Raw genomic sequence first — 14,605 nt, 5'->3', positions numbered from 1 at the left:
CTCCACCAATAACCCCTCTATCCTTTGGGTGTATCCCTTGTGCAGGTCTTCTATCTGGATTACCCTCTCCCTATTAAGCTCACTCAGACCCCTGGCCTTAGCTTGGGTCTGCTGCAATGCCACAGTTAACTGAGCCACCACTTCAGTATATCCCTGCTGCACTTCCCTCAGCGGGCTTTCCTGTTGGCCATTCAATTCTCCCAGCCAAGCCTTTACCTGGGTTAAACTCCCCCTCAGCTCTCCTATAGCTGTTTGCTGTAGTTTACCCATCTCCTTAACACTTTCCTGCCTTTTGGCCAACTCCACTTCCTTCTGCTTCACCTCCTGCTTGGCTTCTTCTAGCTCTGCCGTCACAGAGGTGACAAGCTTATTCTCCCTTTGCCTCTGGAGTAGAGTCAAGGCTTGCTGTTCCCTTAGACTTTCCCTTAGGGCCTCTTGCTCTTTATGCCACTCCTGGCGAGCATTATGGAACTCAGCTTTAACTAGGGATACCCTGACTTCCGGTGGAGCCGAGCGGCAAGATGGCCGCGGTCTAGAGGAGCTCCGCTGCACCGCTAGCGGGTTCTTTGTCCCCCCGCTCTCTGGGCCCCCCCCCCCCCCGCAACATCTCGGCGATGCCCAAAGCCCCCCAGAACCAGAGGATTCCTCCGAAGGTCTTCCGACGTGCTTCACAACGCGGGAGTAGCTGGCGATAACAAAGCACGCGACCCGAGCTAAGATGGCGGCCAGAGGCACAGAGTGAAGGAAAGCAGAGAGACAACAGCGCGGAAGATCGACGAGTAGAGTAAGAACGTTGGGGCTTGACATTGGGAAGCCCAGAGGCGCGACAGCGTAGTGGGAGCGGGAGTATAAACTTGGCTGCGCTTCCATTTTTCCCTCCCCCCCTGGCGAACGGACACAGAACGGGATATCGGAGGCACTGAGAAACCTTATGATAACCACACAATACAGGGGGCCAAGAGTACTAATACCTGCTACAGAGTGAAAACTGGCACTGCATATAATAGCACGTACATTCCAGAAATGTTTACTGTTACAGCACTATTGACTGTTGAGTGGAGGTTACATCGGCTAGTGGAGAAGTAACGTGCCAGTATTAAATTACAGCAGAGATTTAAAACAGTCAAGCTTAAATCAGACTTTGACAGCTACAAAGCAGAGCCTACATAACTTTATTGCACATTAACACAGGGGTTTGCTGGTAAACTGAAGACTGTGGGCTCTATCTGGACAGCTAGTTGAAGGAGAATTTGGGAAGGGATTGAACCTGCGGTCTGGGTAGGCGTGGAGAATTGGCTCGCTGGACTCTTAAAACCTGACTGACAGCACCTGTGAGCTTGTAGAAGCCTGACCCAACACACCATTGCATTACCCCCAGGTAAAAGCGCTTACATCACGAGATCAGACGCACAGAGATCAGTGAGAAATTGTAGCACTCTCTGTATGGAGCAATTTTTGAGGCCCAAGTCAGCAGGAACAACTAGAAGCGGCATTAAATACGATAAAGGGAAGAATTCCCCGCCATCCACTGGGGCCAAGATGGCAGAAGGGAAACTTGAAAAGCTTGGTGATTTTTCTGAAAAACAACTAGCTCAGATCACCATGGCGGTTAGTGCCGCACTTAACCCAAGATTTGACTTGCTAGAACACCAAATGAGCAGCCTAGAAGCTACCATGGCTGACACGGTGAGACGAGTAGGTGAGGCGGAAAGTAGAATCTCAGCGGTAGAGGATACGAGGGCGCAGAATGTTCAGGATGTCACACGTATGATGGAGCAACTTAAGGCACAGCAAGATAAGATTGAGGACATGGAGAACAGAGCACGGAGGTGCAATCTGTGAATTGTTGGCCTGCCTGAAGCAATCCCTGAGAAATCACTAGGGCACCTGTTGGAAAACTGGCTTAAAAAAGAACTGGCCCTGTCAGACAGCTATGGAGAACTGTGTATAGAAAGGGCCCATAGGCTTGGCCGCTGGCAACAAGGGCAACAAAGACCCAGACTGGTGATAATTAAAGTTCACAATTATCTGCACAAGGAGGAAATCATGAGGGGCTTTCGACTGAAAAGGGACACTTTAAGATACGGCGGGGCTCCGATAAAAATTTTTCAAGATTATTCGGCTGGTGTACAAGAGCAAAGGCACCGGTTTCACCCTCTCTGCACAACATTGGTAAGCAGGAAAGCAAGATTTATGCTGATCTACCCGGCTGTCTTGAAGATTCAACATGAAAATCGATGGCGTTCGTTCCACTCTGTCCCGGAGGCCCAACAGTTTATAGACTCTGAACTGCTTGCACCAGTTGAAGCACCGCCATGATCAAATATTTTGTAGATTTTAGATGGAGTAGAGGACTTGGCCTCGTTTCCAGCTCCCTAAGAAAGTGGCGATGATGCAAACATGCAAGCTAAGTTGTTCTTGTTAATGCAAATGTGGATTAAGAGTTACTATGTTAAAAGTTACAGTTGTGTTACTGGCTGATTGGGAGGTTTTCCCAGTTGAGGTGTCAGAGTAGGTCCAATTGTATCGCCGGGAGGGAGGGGGGGAACCCCTCATTAGGATGGGGGGGGGGGGGGGGGGGGGGATGGCGGGGGGGGATGAGCCACATAGCGGTATTACATCAACAGGAAGGAGAGAAGTTCAAGACAAAGAGGGAAGGGGTTCAACACTTAGGGAGGGGGGGTTTTAGGAATACAAGGGTCAGGTCTCACACTCAGGTCATACAAAAGAACGAAGTATGTGTAAGATGTCTACGTCTGAATAATGGAGCGAAAAAGAATACACAACATTTACAGCTGCTGGGGAAGGGCTGGGACCCAGGGGCTGAGTTTTTCAGGTATACTATTATGGAGTTAGCATGCTCTGGTGGTAACACATTGTAAATTAGTCACCTGGAATGTAGGAGGCATTTCGTCTCCCATTAAAAGGAAAAAGATCCTAGCGCATTTAAAACGCCTCAATGCAGATATTGCATGCTTACAGGAAACGAAATTGACGGCTGCAGAACATGAAAAACTTAAACAGGGCTGGGTAGGCCAGGTGATCCATGCGTCATCAGATGGGCGGAAGGGAGGGGTGGCAATCTGCATTCACCGGCAGCTCGCTTGCACGGTGGAGACAGTTTTGCAAGATCCCAATGGACGATTTATTTTGATTAAAATGTGGTTGCAGGGGAGGGAACTATACCTGTTAAACGTGTACGCCCCCACCCCTCCTGATAACTCCTTCTTTCCTAGACTGTCAAGGCAGTTGCTCCCCTATGAAAGTAAACATTTGATAATTACAGGGGATATGAATGTGCTAATGGACCCCAAGATCGACTATTCAGGGGAGGGACATAGGGGAATGGAGAACAGGAAGGGGGCTCGGATGTTGAAAGAATTCAGCAATTCTCTCTCTGTGATAGATGCATGGCGGAATCTGCACCCAGATTCAAGAGAGTATACGCATCGGTCCAGAGCACACGGGACTTGGGGCAGGCTAGATTATATGTTTATTTCACCAGCTTTGTTTTCACCAGCTTTGTTCCAGTGTGTCCGAGACACCAAGATCGAAGAGATATTGATCTCTGATCACAGCCCTGTCTGGTTGGAGTTGGAGGCGCCAGGCAGCTTCCAACTGCACAGACAGTGGAGATTTCCCAACCATCTAGTAAAAGACAAATCTTTTCAAAAATTCCTGGTTAAAAAGTGGGAAGAATATGAATCATTTAACAGAGAACATAAGTCTGATCCGCAATTGTTTTGGTGTACTGGTAAAGCGGTACTCCGGGGGGACCTGATCGCTTATGTAGCAAGTAAGCGGAAAAAGAATACAGCTAGCCTCTTACACCTGAATAGGCAACTACAGAAGGCTAGACGTCGTTATACGGAACGGCAAACCTCAGCAAATAGGGAGGCCTATTTGTCCGTTCAGGCAGCTGTGAACTCACTGTTACATGAAAGAGTGTTAAAAAATAGGACTTTCCTAAAATATAGGTTCCACAGATTCGGAAACAGAGTAGGGAGTATGCTAGCCCGGGTGGTTCGGAAGCGGGGAGGAGGCAGAACCATATCGGTTCTGAAAGAAAAGACGGGAAGCCTCACTAATAGTCCAGATAAGATTCTTCAAATATTTCAGGAGCATTTTACACAGCTATACACCGCCGAACAGCCAATCGGGGAGACACATATGAATGACTTTCTTTAAAAGGCCCAAATGCCAAAGCTCGGAGAGTCCGATATCGCATGCCTGGGGGCCCCCATTCTGCCCAAAGAGCTATCAGAAGCTATAAAGGGGTTAAAGTCATATTCGGCACCGGGGATGGATGGGTATTCTGGAGAATTTTATAAAATGCTGCAACCCCAATTGATACGGCCATTATTTGAATATCATCAAGCGGTGATTCAAGAGGGGAAATTTCCATTACACGAAAACACTGCATGTATATCACTATTGTTGAAGCCTGGGAAGGCTGTTGAGGAGCCAGAGTCTTACAGGCCTATCTCGTTAATTAACGTTGATATTAAGCTTCTAGCGAAGATTCTGGCTACACGACTCAACAAGTGCTTACCCAGTGTGATTGAGCCTGCACAGGTGGGATTCCTCCCCAATAGACACTCTGTGTTGCATATTCGGAGAGTTTTACTTGCAATGGCACGGTGCCGATCGGAAGAGACTCCTGGGATCTTGGTAAGCCTTGATGCCACCAAGGCTTTTGATAGGGTAGGGTGGGATTTTCTGTTTCATATGTTGAATTGGATAGGGATCCCTGCTGGAGTAAAGCAAGCAATTGAGGCTTTATATACTGGCATGGAAGCACATGTAACAGCAAACGGGGGGCTCTCGACAAGGTTTCGGATAGGCAGGGGAACGCGGCAGGGCTGCCCCTTGTCACCACTCCTGTTCGATTTAACATTGGAACCACTGCTACGTCTTTTAAATTATGACCCCAGAATCAGTGGAGTACAGTTGGGAGAACAGGAGGTCCGAGCTCTGGCTTATGCTGACGACGTCCTCCTGGTGCTGACCAACCCACAAGAGTCCTTTAAGGCAGCTCTGACACTGATTGAGGAATATGGGATGTTGTCGGGGTTTGGCCTTAATCTCTCCAAGTCCTGTGCGATGCCCATGGACACGGGTACTGAATTACATTGGCAGGGGGAGGCTCCTCTTAGATGGGAGGCAACGAAAATGAAGTACCTGGGGGTGTACATTCCTTGTGATAGGTCCACCATGTATAGGGAGAACATAGCCCCATTGTTGGAGATGACTAAAAGTAAGTTGTTGATGTGGAGGGAGCTGCCACTCTCTATTTGGGGTAGAATAGCATTATTCAACATGGTGGTAGCCCCCAGGTGGCTTTATGTCTTTCAACAATTGCCACTCTTCTTGAAGCACAAAGATGATAAGCAGTTGCAGCGCTTATACAACATATTGTGGCAGGGGAAGAAACCTAGAATACCTTATCACCAGATAGCGGCCCCAAGGGAGGGGGGCGGTATGGGACTTTTAAATATTAAATTTTTGGCAATTGCGAGTTCCATGCGACATATAAACGATTGGTATCGGGGAACATCGGATTTCTCCGTTACGTCAGTGGAGACCTCGATGTTTACAGGTACACACTTCAGTCACTTGCTCCACTCCGGGACCCCGCTGCCCACTGCGGCATTTCAGAGACACCCATTATTGAAATCTCTTAGGGAAACTTGGAGGTGGGTGTGTAGACGTCATCGTTTCTCCTCCCGAGTATCCCCTTGGATGTCAATATGTGATAACCCAGCATTTCCCCCAGGTCAGGGGATCAATATATTTAGCAGTTGGGCAAAAAAGGGGATCATATATCTGGCACATATAGTTTCAGAAGAGGGACAAATTCTCACGTACTCGGAACTCCAGTCCCGGTACGGGATTCCTCCGACACATCGATTTGCGTATTATCAGTTGCACCATTATGTAGCCTCCCTAGAGTGGACAGATCTTACGGAAGATGTGGTAGAGGTTCTCACAGAAGAGTTTACTCTGGGAGCACAGCTTAGGGTGCCACTGAGATTCCACCACCAACAACTTAAAGACAGCACAGAAGAGATAGACTTCCGGCGGCTAGCGCAGGAATGGTCAAGGGACTTAGGCTGTACACTTACTGAGGAAGAGTATAGGTCATATTTGAAATCTATCTACAAACAGCGGCTTTCCATTCCGCAAAGGGAGCGGCTATATCGGTGGCTGCTCAGAACACATATATCTCCTCACAGAGCACAGAAAGCGGGGTTTGATACAACAGGAACATGCCCTAAATGTAACCAGGGTGCGGCCTCTCTTGGCCATATGTTCTGGAGTTGTCTCTGTGCAGGACGGTTCTGGAAACAAGTTATAAGGGGGATGGACCAACTATGGCACTGTACTCTTGTGTGGGAGCCTTCAATTTTATTTAATATCTTTAAGCACACTGCAGACCCCCCAGAGGGCTTCAGGGCATTTGCAAAGATGGCAATATATTTTGGAATAATACCATTTGCAATTTTGGAGAGCGAAAGAAGCACCCCCTCTGCAGGTATGGCGCTCACAGTTAGTGAAACAAATGAGAATTGATAGATGTGGAGTGCCTGATTTGGATAGTCCAGCGGGCCTTAGGTTTAGGGCACAGTGGGAGGCACTTTGGGTCACCCTCCCGTCCAGAGCGAGAAGTTTATTGCTGAATTTCTGACCTTTCTCCGGTGCCCTCTTTTGCCCTACCATTAAACGGGGAGCCTGTTGGCGTGGACACAAGTTGTGTAGTACTCCTTGACAAGAGGACCCCTGGTTCAAACTATGACACACTGGCAGTCATCTTGGATATATAAGACATCATGACAGACATCACCACATTTGATATTTGTGAGAGACCCGAACAATACATATTGTTGAACCTGCAGGGAACCTAAAGGGAAAGGGTAGAGGGTGGGACTAGTTGGATAAGAGGGCAAGAGAAGAGACACATCTCGCGGGCAATACGGGTTAAAACACTTTACACATGTTGCTTTGGTATTAAAAGAAATAGTGATAATGCCCAAGAAGCACTAGTTGACACTGGGAGGGAGGGAGGGTGGGAGAGAGGGGGAGAAATATAAATGCAATATTGTAATTTACTATGTTGACTGTGTGACATTGGATGGCATCCTTTTGTAACGAAATTTCTCTGACAAGTATTTAATTGTCCATATCAACTAATAATAAACAAGATTTAAACATAAATCAGAAGGAATAGGGAGGGTGGGGGTGGGGGGAGGGTCGACTGGGGGAAAAATAAGGAAAACTAATTGACGAGTGAAGAAGGGTTGACAATTGATCGTTGCACTGTTATTGTTTTCTTGTTGCAACATTCTGTATATACTGTCTGAATTTTCTGTCAATAAACAGATTTAAACATAACTAGGGATACCCTCTGCTCCTGATCTCGTTGCAACTGGTCTGTGAGGTCCCTCATCTCCTGCTCATGTGTGGACTGCAGCTTTGCTAATTGGGTCTCATTTTTGGCTTGGGTCCCTTCCAGGGTAGCTGTAAGATGGACTACTTCTGCTTCCTTTTCTTCCCTTAGCCTACCTTCTGTGCGCAGCTCAGCCCTAACTGTGGCTAGCAGTGCCTCACAGCCTTCCTTCTGCCTAAGGGTCTCAGCCAGTTTGGCCTCTAAGGCATGCCTTGAAGCAGCCATCTGTTCCTTACAAGCTGACTCGAATAGGACCCATTTCTGTTCATTCTCCCTCAGACTATTCTCCATCGCCTTCTGGGACGCCTCCTGCTGCTGCTGTATATGGCCCACTAAAGTTACCATCAGTCCTTTGTTAAGTTCCAGGACCTCCCTCAGACGTTGCACAGGGTGCCTATAGAGTTTCCCCAGTTTACCTAGGGCCTGTAACTCCCATTCTACCTGCCAGATGCTTTCTTTTAGGGATTTCAACAGCGGGTTCTCATTCTCCTTTTGGGCCTCTTGGAGTTTCCTATCCAACTCCAGGCTATCTTTGGGAAATTACCTTAATCCCATTTCCAGGGCGATAGGTTTACTACCTTCTACTCCCTGGGTTTCCCAGTATTTCTCCCTTGGGGCAACTCTCCCTGGTTCCCCACCACATGGAAACACTGGCAGTTCCTCACTGTAGCATGGGCAGCCTACTTTATCTTCAGCTGTCTCACCCCCCTGCTCACAGTGTACATTGACTTCCCCTACACTATCAGGACTACTTTTTATCCTGTCACCTGGCCTACCCCCCCCCCCCCCTTTCACGTTCCTAGAGGGTTTACCCTTTTTGTCAGGACTACCACTATCTTGCAACTGGGGTTTTCCTTCCTTGTCCAGGAACCTCTCCTCCCTCTTGGTACTTTTCAGGTTTGTGGTCTCCCCTCTCCCTGGAACATTGGGTGCTTTCCCTGCAGCGGGTTCCTCCTGACCCTCTTCCCTGCAGACACCTCTTTCCCCTTGGGTTCCCGGCTTAACCATGAAGTCTGCCCCCGAGGAATGGGTCACCTCTGGACTCCCATGGCCTTTGGGCTTCCTCTTGCCTGCCATGTCACTTACCCCCCCCCCCCCCCAACTGACTGTAGGATTACCTATATCCTCCCAGTCTCCCAGTTCATCCTCTGAATACTTCCAGACATCACTCTCCAACATGGCCTATTTCCCCACATTGGTAACACACTGGCTCAACCTTCTTTCTCCTCCTTGGGGTCCCGTCTTCCCTAGACACCCCTTCAGGCTTAAGCATAATCCCACCAGTCTTTAGACAAAGTCCTCCTCCCTCCAAGTCCCAGAACCTGGATCATGGTGTCCATCCCTGCCATGTCCAGTCCTTCTGCGGGTGACTTGGGCTCCGGCCCCTCGGGCCTCTGGACTTTTCTTTCCGGTCTGACCCATCTCGGCCTTCCCATGGCTCCGGCGTCCTCCTCGACCATCCGATGGGATGCAGCCTGCAACCGAAGAGAAGAATCCAAGTGTGGACTGCCTGTTTCCCCAGTCCTACACTTGCGCTACTTCTTAGCCACGTACCCGAATTCACATCAACCAAGCCTTTCTACAGTTTACTGGAACTGCCTCTCTCAGTTAGGATCCTCCCTCGCCTCCCCCCTAGGTACCCTTTACCTGGGTAGGCGAGTAATGCGCCTTTATTAGCATTGGCCCCCTCGACGGACTTCAGGAACCTCCTGGACACCACCACCACCTTCAACCCTGTAAAGCCAAAAAAAGGAAAGAGACCCAAGTGCAATATCTTTACACTGGTCCCCCTTTCAAGCCAGCCCCACTCCTGGTCTTCCCCACTTCTCTTTATCCAGCCTTGGCCCCCCTAGGTACCTCTTACTTGAGGCATCTAGGATTTAAGCCTTTAGGCCACTACGACCAGACTCTCTGGCTTGCATGGATCCATGTTCGGTCCCATCTAGGAAAGTGCCATTTATAACCAGGTGCCCCTAGGTGCAGCCAAGGATAGAACAATCTCCTCCAGCCACAGGCTCCCGGCACAATGAAGAAATAGATGTCCACCAGTAACTTCAATCTTAAGGACTTTTATTCTATGCAGGTTTCTCGTACACAGTTCCAACAGCAGCATAGCACATACCAGGATTCAATACAGGCTTACAGGTTCCACTCTGAGCTCTTTATCCAGTCCACAGTAAACAGTAATTCAATTCCCAAGACAAGCAGTTCTTTCCGTTCATTATCACAGTCTAATCACCAAGTAGCAGTTTCTACCTTCTATCCTCTTTACCTTCAGAAGAGTTCAATATTTTAGGGACTCCTTCTACCCAAGGGTTTTCCCCTGCATCAGCTTCACAGTGAATTCAATACTTTTGGGACTTCCTCTCACCCAAGGAATTTCAGCCTGCTTCAGTACTTTAGGGACCTCCCTGCCCAAGGATTTTCAGCCTGCAAGCTACTTCTCTCCTTCTGCTTCTCTCTCCTGAACTGAACTCATGAGACTCCTTCCCACCTGCCTAATCAATCCCTGGCTTCTGCCTTCACAACCAATCAATCATTCTCCACTCATTAGCTTCTCTACACACCCATACCAGCTGAGTTGAGCATGAGCCTAATGAGGAGCTCCTACACACAGGGTTTCCTATCTCTCTTTCCCCCTAGTGGCCGCCAATCTACACCTCCTGTTAGCTTACACCCATGTCCTCCCTTATGGCAGCTAGGAGTCCAGTCTGGGTTTTCCATCTCACCCCCTGGCTCCTTGCCTGCAATGCCTTCTGGGACTTGTAGTTCAGACTGAAGCTGCCTTAACCCACTATCCTGGATGTGACTTTATCACAACAACAATATCTTCTGTATGCCTGAGATAAGGTGTTCAGCATCCTGAAACCATGTTTATCTTGTTTTTCACATCAATGTCTGTATCACAATGGTTTGATGCTTGTAAGCTGGAGAACATCCGAACGCAGGGGGTCACTCTGCATTATGATCTTTCTCCATTGCTAGCAATTACCATTATACACTGGCAAATAAAGTCATCTCTTACTGATCTTTCTTAAATTATATTCTTTTTTAGTTTGATCTCCACAACATAGTAGTAAAATTACCAAATATAAGCATAACATAAAATCAATTAGGTAAATCTGGAGATAATAAAATTAAAATTTTGTAATAGCAATGATATGATACACTATCAGAATAGTATTTTAGTAAACAGCCCTGTAAAATTTGTTCTTACCTCAGACTATGAACATGTCGTATGACATACTTCCAGATATCTGCACTCTGGCCAACACAAAGCCTGGACACAGAACATAAAACAGACCCTTTGAGCACAGTGCCACAGAGATTTCATTCATAGCACACCCCAAAATGGTCAGGTTGCCAATGCAAAAAGCTTGAGGTTTATCAGCCCTATCCATAGCCATCAGGCTCCCTTTAGTAGAAGATTAGGGTCTAGAAAAGTACTTCCCAAACTTAAGGTCGGAACCCCACATGGAGTCACAAAACCCATATTTGGGGTCACAATCTTAGCATGCTCCTCATAGATGCATCATTATTCTGCACCTTCGGGGGGGGGGGGGGGGGTCACACAAAGATTTGCAAGCATTGGTCTAGAAAAATAAACAGGAAAATGTTGGTACTTTCTCAACACAGTCTCAGAAGGGATCTTGTGTGCCGGTAGTCCCATCTCTTCCATTGCCCATTTTTTCAGCTCCTGTGTCAGGTTCTTGCGCTCCATTACTCTAGAAAGAATAAAAGATAGAAGAGTAGCGAGTACAGTATTTTATCTCAAATCACCCAGGTAAATTGCTAAACTTGTATGCTACATGGGTAAAAAGATTAACACTTTTTGAACTTGCCCTCTAACTGCCTATTCTCCTCTATTTCTCTTTTTTCCCCACACACAAAACTTATGAAGTATGTGCTGTTATCACAACTAACCCACAAAGGGTGATTAGATTATTGCTAACAATAGAAACTTCACTACTAAAATAGGAGGAAAATGTATTGTACCTGAACGGGAATAATAGTTATATCACCATCATCAAAAAAGCTTCCCCATGCAGTATTGTTTATAACAAATTCAAAAATGTAGAAAATTATTAATATTTTTGATATTTTTAAAAAAGTGCTCATATGTTATCAAGAGGACTATCACAGATCCACTGGTCCTACACTTCATCCATCATCATATAGTCATCCCAAATTTTCATATTTTTATATCAGTGCCATCACAATGAACAAGAATTGGCCAACTACTTCAATTCCAAAGTACAAAAAATGTGTGGACCTCAGAGGAAACACAACCCAAACCCACAACACTAGAGTTAAATCATATTGCAAATGCTCTGACTGATCGATTATGGGTCTCCTTTGAACCCACCTCAGCTGACATTATAAAATCCCTCTTCCCCAGAATATCATCCCACTGCTGTGTTCTAGATATTTGCCCCTCTTTCCTGTTCTTTGACCCTCCCAAATCTATACTCACATTGGCAGCCATATTCCTGAATAAACTACTCACAAGTGGCAAATATCCAATAGACATGGGTCTCATTGCTCTTACTCCCATTCCAAAAGTCTCAAACCTAGACCTCACCCTCACATCCAGCTACAGACCAATAGCAGGGATTCCTCTTCTAACCAAGCTGCTGGAAATCATTGTTGCCCAACAACTAGCCAAGTACATATCAAAATTCTCCCTCTATCATTCCACACAATTTGGGTTCAGACCGCAACACAATACCGAATCACTCCTCCTAGTACCGACTTCCTTTGTTAGAGACTATTTAGCAAGGGTTGAACAGGTTATTCTGCTCCAATACATCTCTGCAGCTTTTGACTCAGTGGCCCACAAACTACTATTAATGAAACTCAGTAACCTAGGTCTGGCCGGTCCAGTGCTAAGCTGGTTCAATGACTTCCTTAAAAATAGGTCCTACAAGGTATGGAAGGGCAGAGTAATAGGTGCCCACATGCAGTGTTCCCCCAAGCCTCCCCACTGTCTCCCATGCTCTCTCTCCAGCATCACACTAGATATAGGTGAAAACTTACCATCATGTGCTGACAATATTCTAATGCTTACCCCCACAAGATCCACATCCGACAGCATAGCCGACGCTATGTATAAAATTCATAAATGGGCCACTGAACATATGCTTCTGCTGAATCAGGCCAAGACAAAACTACTCAGGTTCTGTAATACTGCTTCTTTGATCCCTATGGATCTAACACTGCCCAATGGACTGACCCTTGAGGTAGCTAAGGAATTGGAGGTTCTAGGAATGACTCACTCCTCCCTGAGCTTTGAACCTCAAATAAACCAGTTGTGGAAGAAATCCCTCTTCAGAATGCACCAACTGAGACTGATAAGAGCCTTCTTTCTGGAATCCCACTTTGCTGTGTTGGTACAGATCAAGGAGGTTTAATAAACAGGAGTGGAAGCGAGCGTATCTAGTCCACTGTAAGCAAGGAAGCCAATTAGGACAATCTAAGTTTCCTCTTCGCAGCGCAGCAGTCACTCCTGTTCATTCAAAACAAAGCAAGCAAACCTATGAGCTGCTGCGTCCACATGGCCTTTTTTTTTTTTTATTGTTGGTCCATCTGTAACAAGTCTAAAGCTGTTTCAATTGGATAGGCAGTGCTTTAAAAGGTGTGGAGGACAAAAGGGTTTGTTTTACTTATTGGACAACTTTTTATTTGAAAGCTTCCCATATGTAGATATAAATACCATGAAATAACAATTGAATATCACTAAAACAGATTTAAAAATTATTATAGATGGTAGAAAGTGCAATTTTAAACTCTGTATTTTGTGCTCATTTTTAGACACTAAAAACTAAATAAATACACTATATACAATACAGATGGCCAAATTTCAGAGAGAATATCCTGTTTCCTGATGAGTTCATCTTAAATGTTGTTGTAATCTGCCTTGGGAAGCCTGGTGTTATAACGATGGTGAAATATATTGAAATTAAATGGAAGTAGAATTAAACTCTCCTTTCATTGGAGCACATGCAAGGTAAAATTATGTATTATACCTGATAATTTTCTTTCCATTAATCATAGCTGATCAATCCATAGACTGGTGGGTTGTGTCCATCTACCAGCAGGTGGAGATAGAGAGCAATCCTTTTGCCTCCCTATATGTGGTCATGTGCTGCCGGAAACTCCTCAGTATGTCGATATCCAAGCTCCATCCGCAGGACTCAGCACTTAGAGAATTACACCCACAAAGGGACACTCTGCCCAGCTCACCACCGCCGAAACGGGGGAGGGGAATTAACCCAGCTCATCCCCACACAAGTGGGGGAGGGGAATCCGTCCAGCTCATCCCCGTGGAGCAGGGGAGGGACACCACCCCACCGATGCGGGGGGGATCTGGCTTATCCTGCAACCGCAACCGCGGGAGGAGCTGACTGACCCTAACACCGCCGAAGCGGGAGGGGTACAAAGCTGCCCTACAGCCGCACGAAGCGGGAGGGAGCGCCGGCAGAATTTATGTCTCAATCCAGCCCCGTAAAACGGAGGGGAGAGGAATGCAGCAGCTCACTGTAACACAAACTCGTCTCAACTCTTGAAGAATCCAATTGAAAAAACTTGAACACGAAGTCCTCCTGAACAGGAACTGAAGACTAAACTTGAATCTGAAATGCAACCAGAATATAAACAGTACCGATATCTGGGAGGGGCTATGGATTGATCAGCTATGATTAATGGAAAGAAAATTATCAGGTATGATACATAATTTTACCTTCCATATCATCATGCTGATCAATCCATAGACTGGTGGGATGTACCGAAGCAGTACTCACCCAGGGCGGGACATTGAAATCCCTGACCGCAACACTGAAGCTCCAAACCGGGCCTCCGCCCGAGCAGCCACAGTCAAGCGGTAATGCCTGGAGAAGGTATGGGCCGATGCCCAAGTTGCCGCCTTGCATATCTCTTCCAAGGAGACGGACCCAGCCTCTGCCATCGATGCCGCCTGAGCTCTAGTGGAGTGAGCCTTCAGCTGAATAGGCGGCACCTTCCCCGCGGCCACATAAGCCGCTGCAATGGCTTCCTTGACCCATCTTGCCACTGTAGGCTTAGCAGCCTGCAAACCCTTACGAGGACCTGCAAACAGGACAAACAGATGATCCGATTTCCGGAAATCATTGGTCACTTCCA

At 46.8% G+C, this 14,605-nt stretch overlaps 1 protein-coding gene across 4 annotated transcripts in view; it reads right to left on the bottom strand.

Annotated features, from left to right (window-relative positions):
• The window catches only part of HAUS5 (HAUS augmin like complex subunit 5), a 245,600-nt gene that overhangs the window by 209,469 nt on the left and 21,526 nt on the right, over positions 1 to 14,605 (bottom strand). For all 4 annotated transcript variants that reach the window (XM_030212334.1, XM_030212333.1, XM_030212336.1 and 1 more), the window contains exons 2-3: positions 11,071 to 11,172; positions 10,665 to 10,727 (exon numbers count right to left, since the gene is read on the bottom strand). In XM_030212334.1, the coding sequence (XP_030068194.1) occupies positions 10,665 to 10,727; positions 11,071 to 11,168 (161 nt within the window). In that variant the 5' untranslated portion in view covers positions 11,169 to 11,172. The remainder of the gene's footprint in view (positions 1 to 10,664; positions 10,728 to 11,070; positions 11,173 to 14,605) is intronic.

The sequence above is a fragment of the Microcaecilia unicolor genome, chromosome 8 (genome assembly GCF_901765095.1).
Source record: "Microcaecilia unicolor chromosome 8, aMicUni1.1, whole genome shotgun sequence".
Taxonomy (NCBI): domain Eukaryota; kingdom Metazoa; phylum Chordata; class Amphibia; order Gymnophiona; family Siphonopidae; genus Microcaecilia; species Microcaecilia unicolor.
This window is presented reverse-complemented; position numbering and strand designations above follow the sequence as displayed.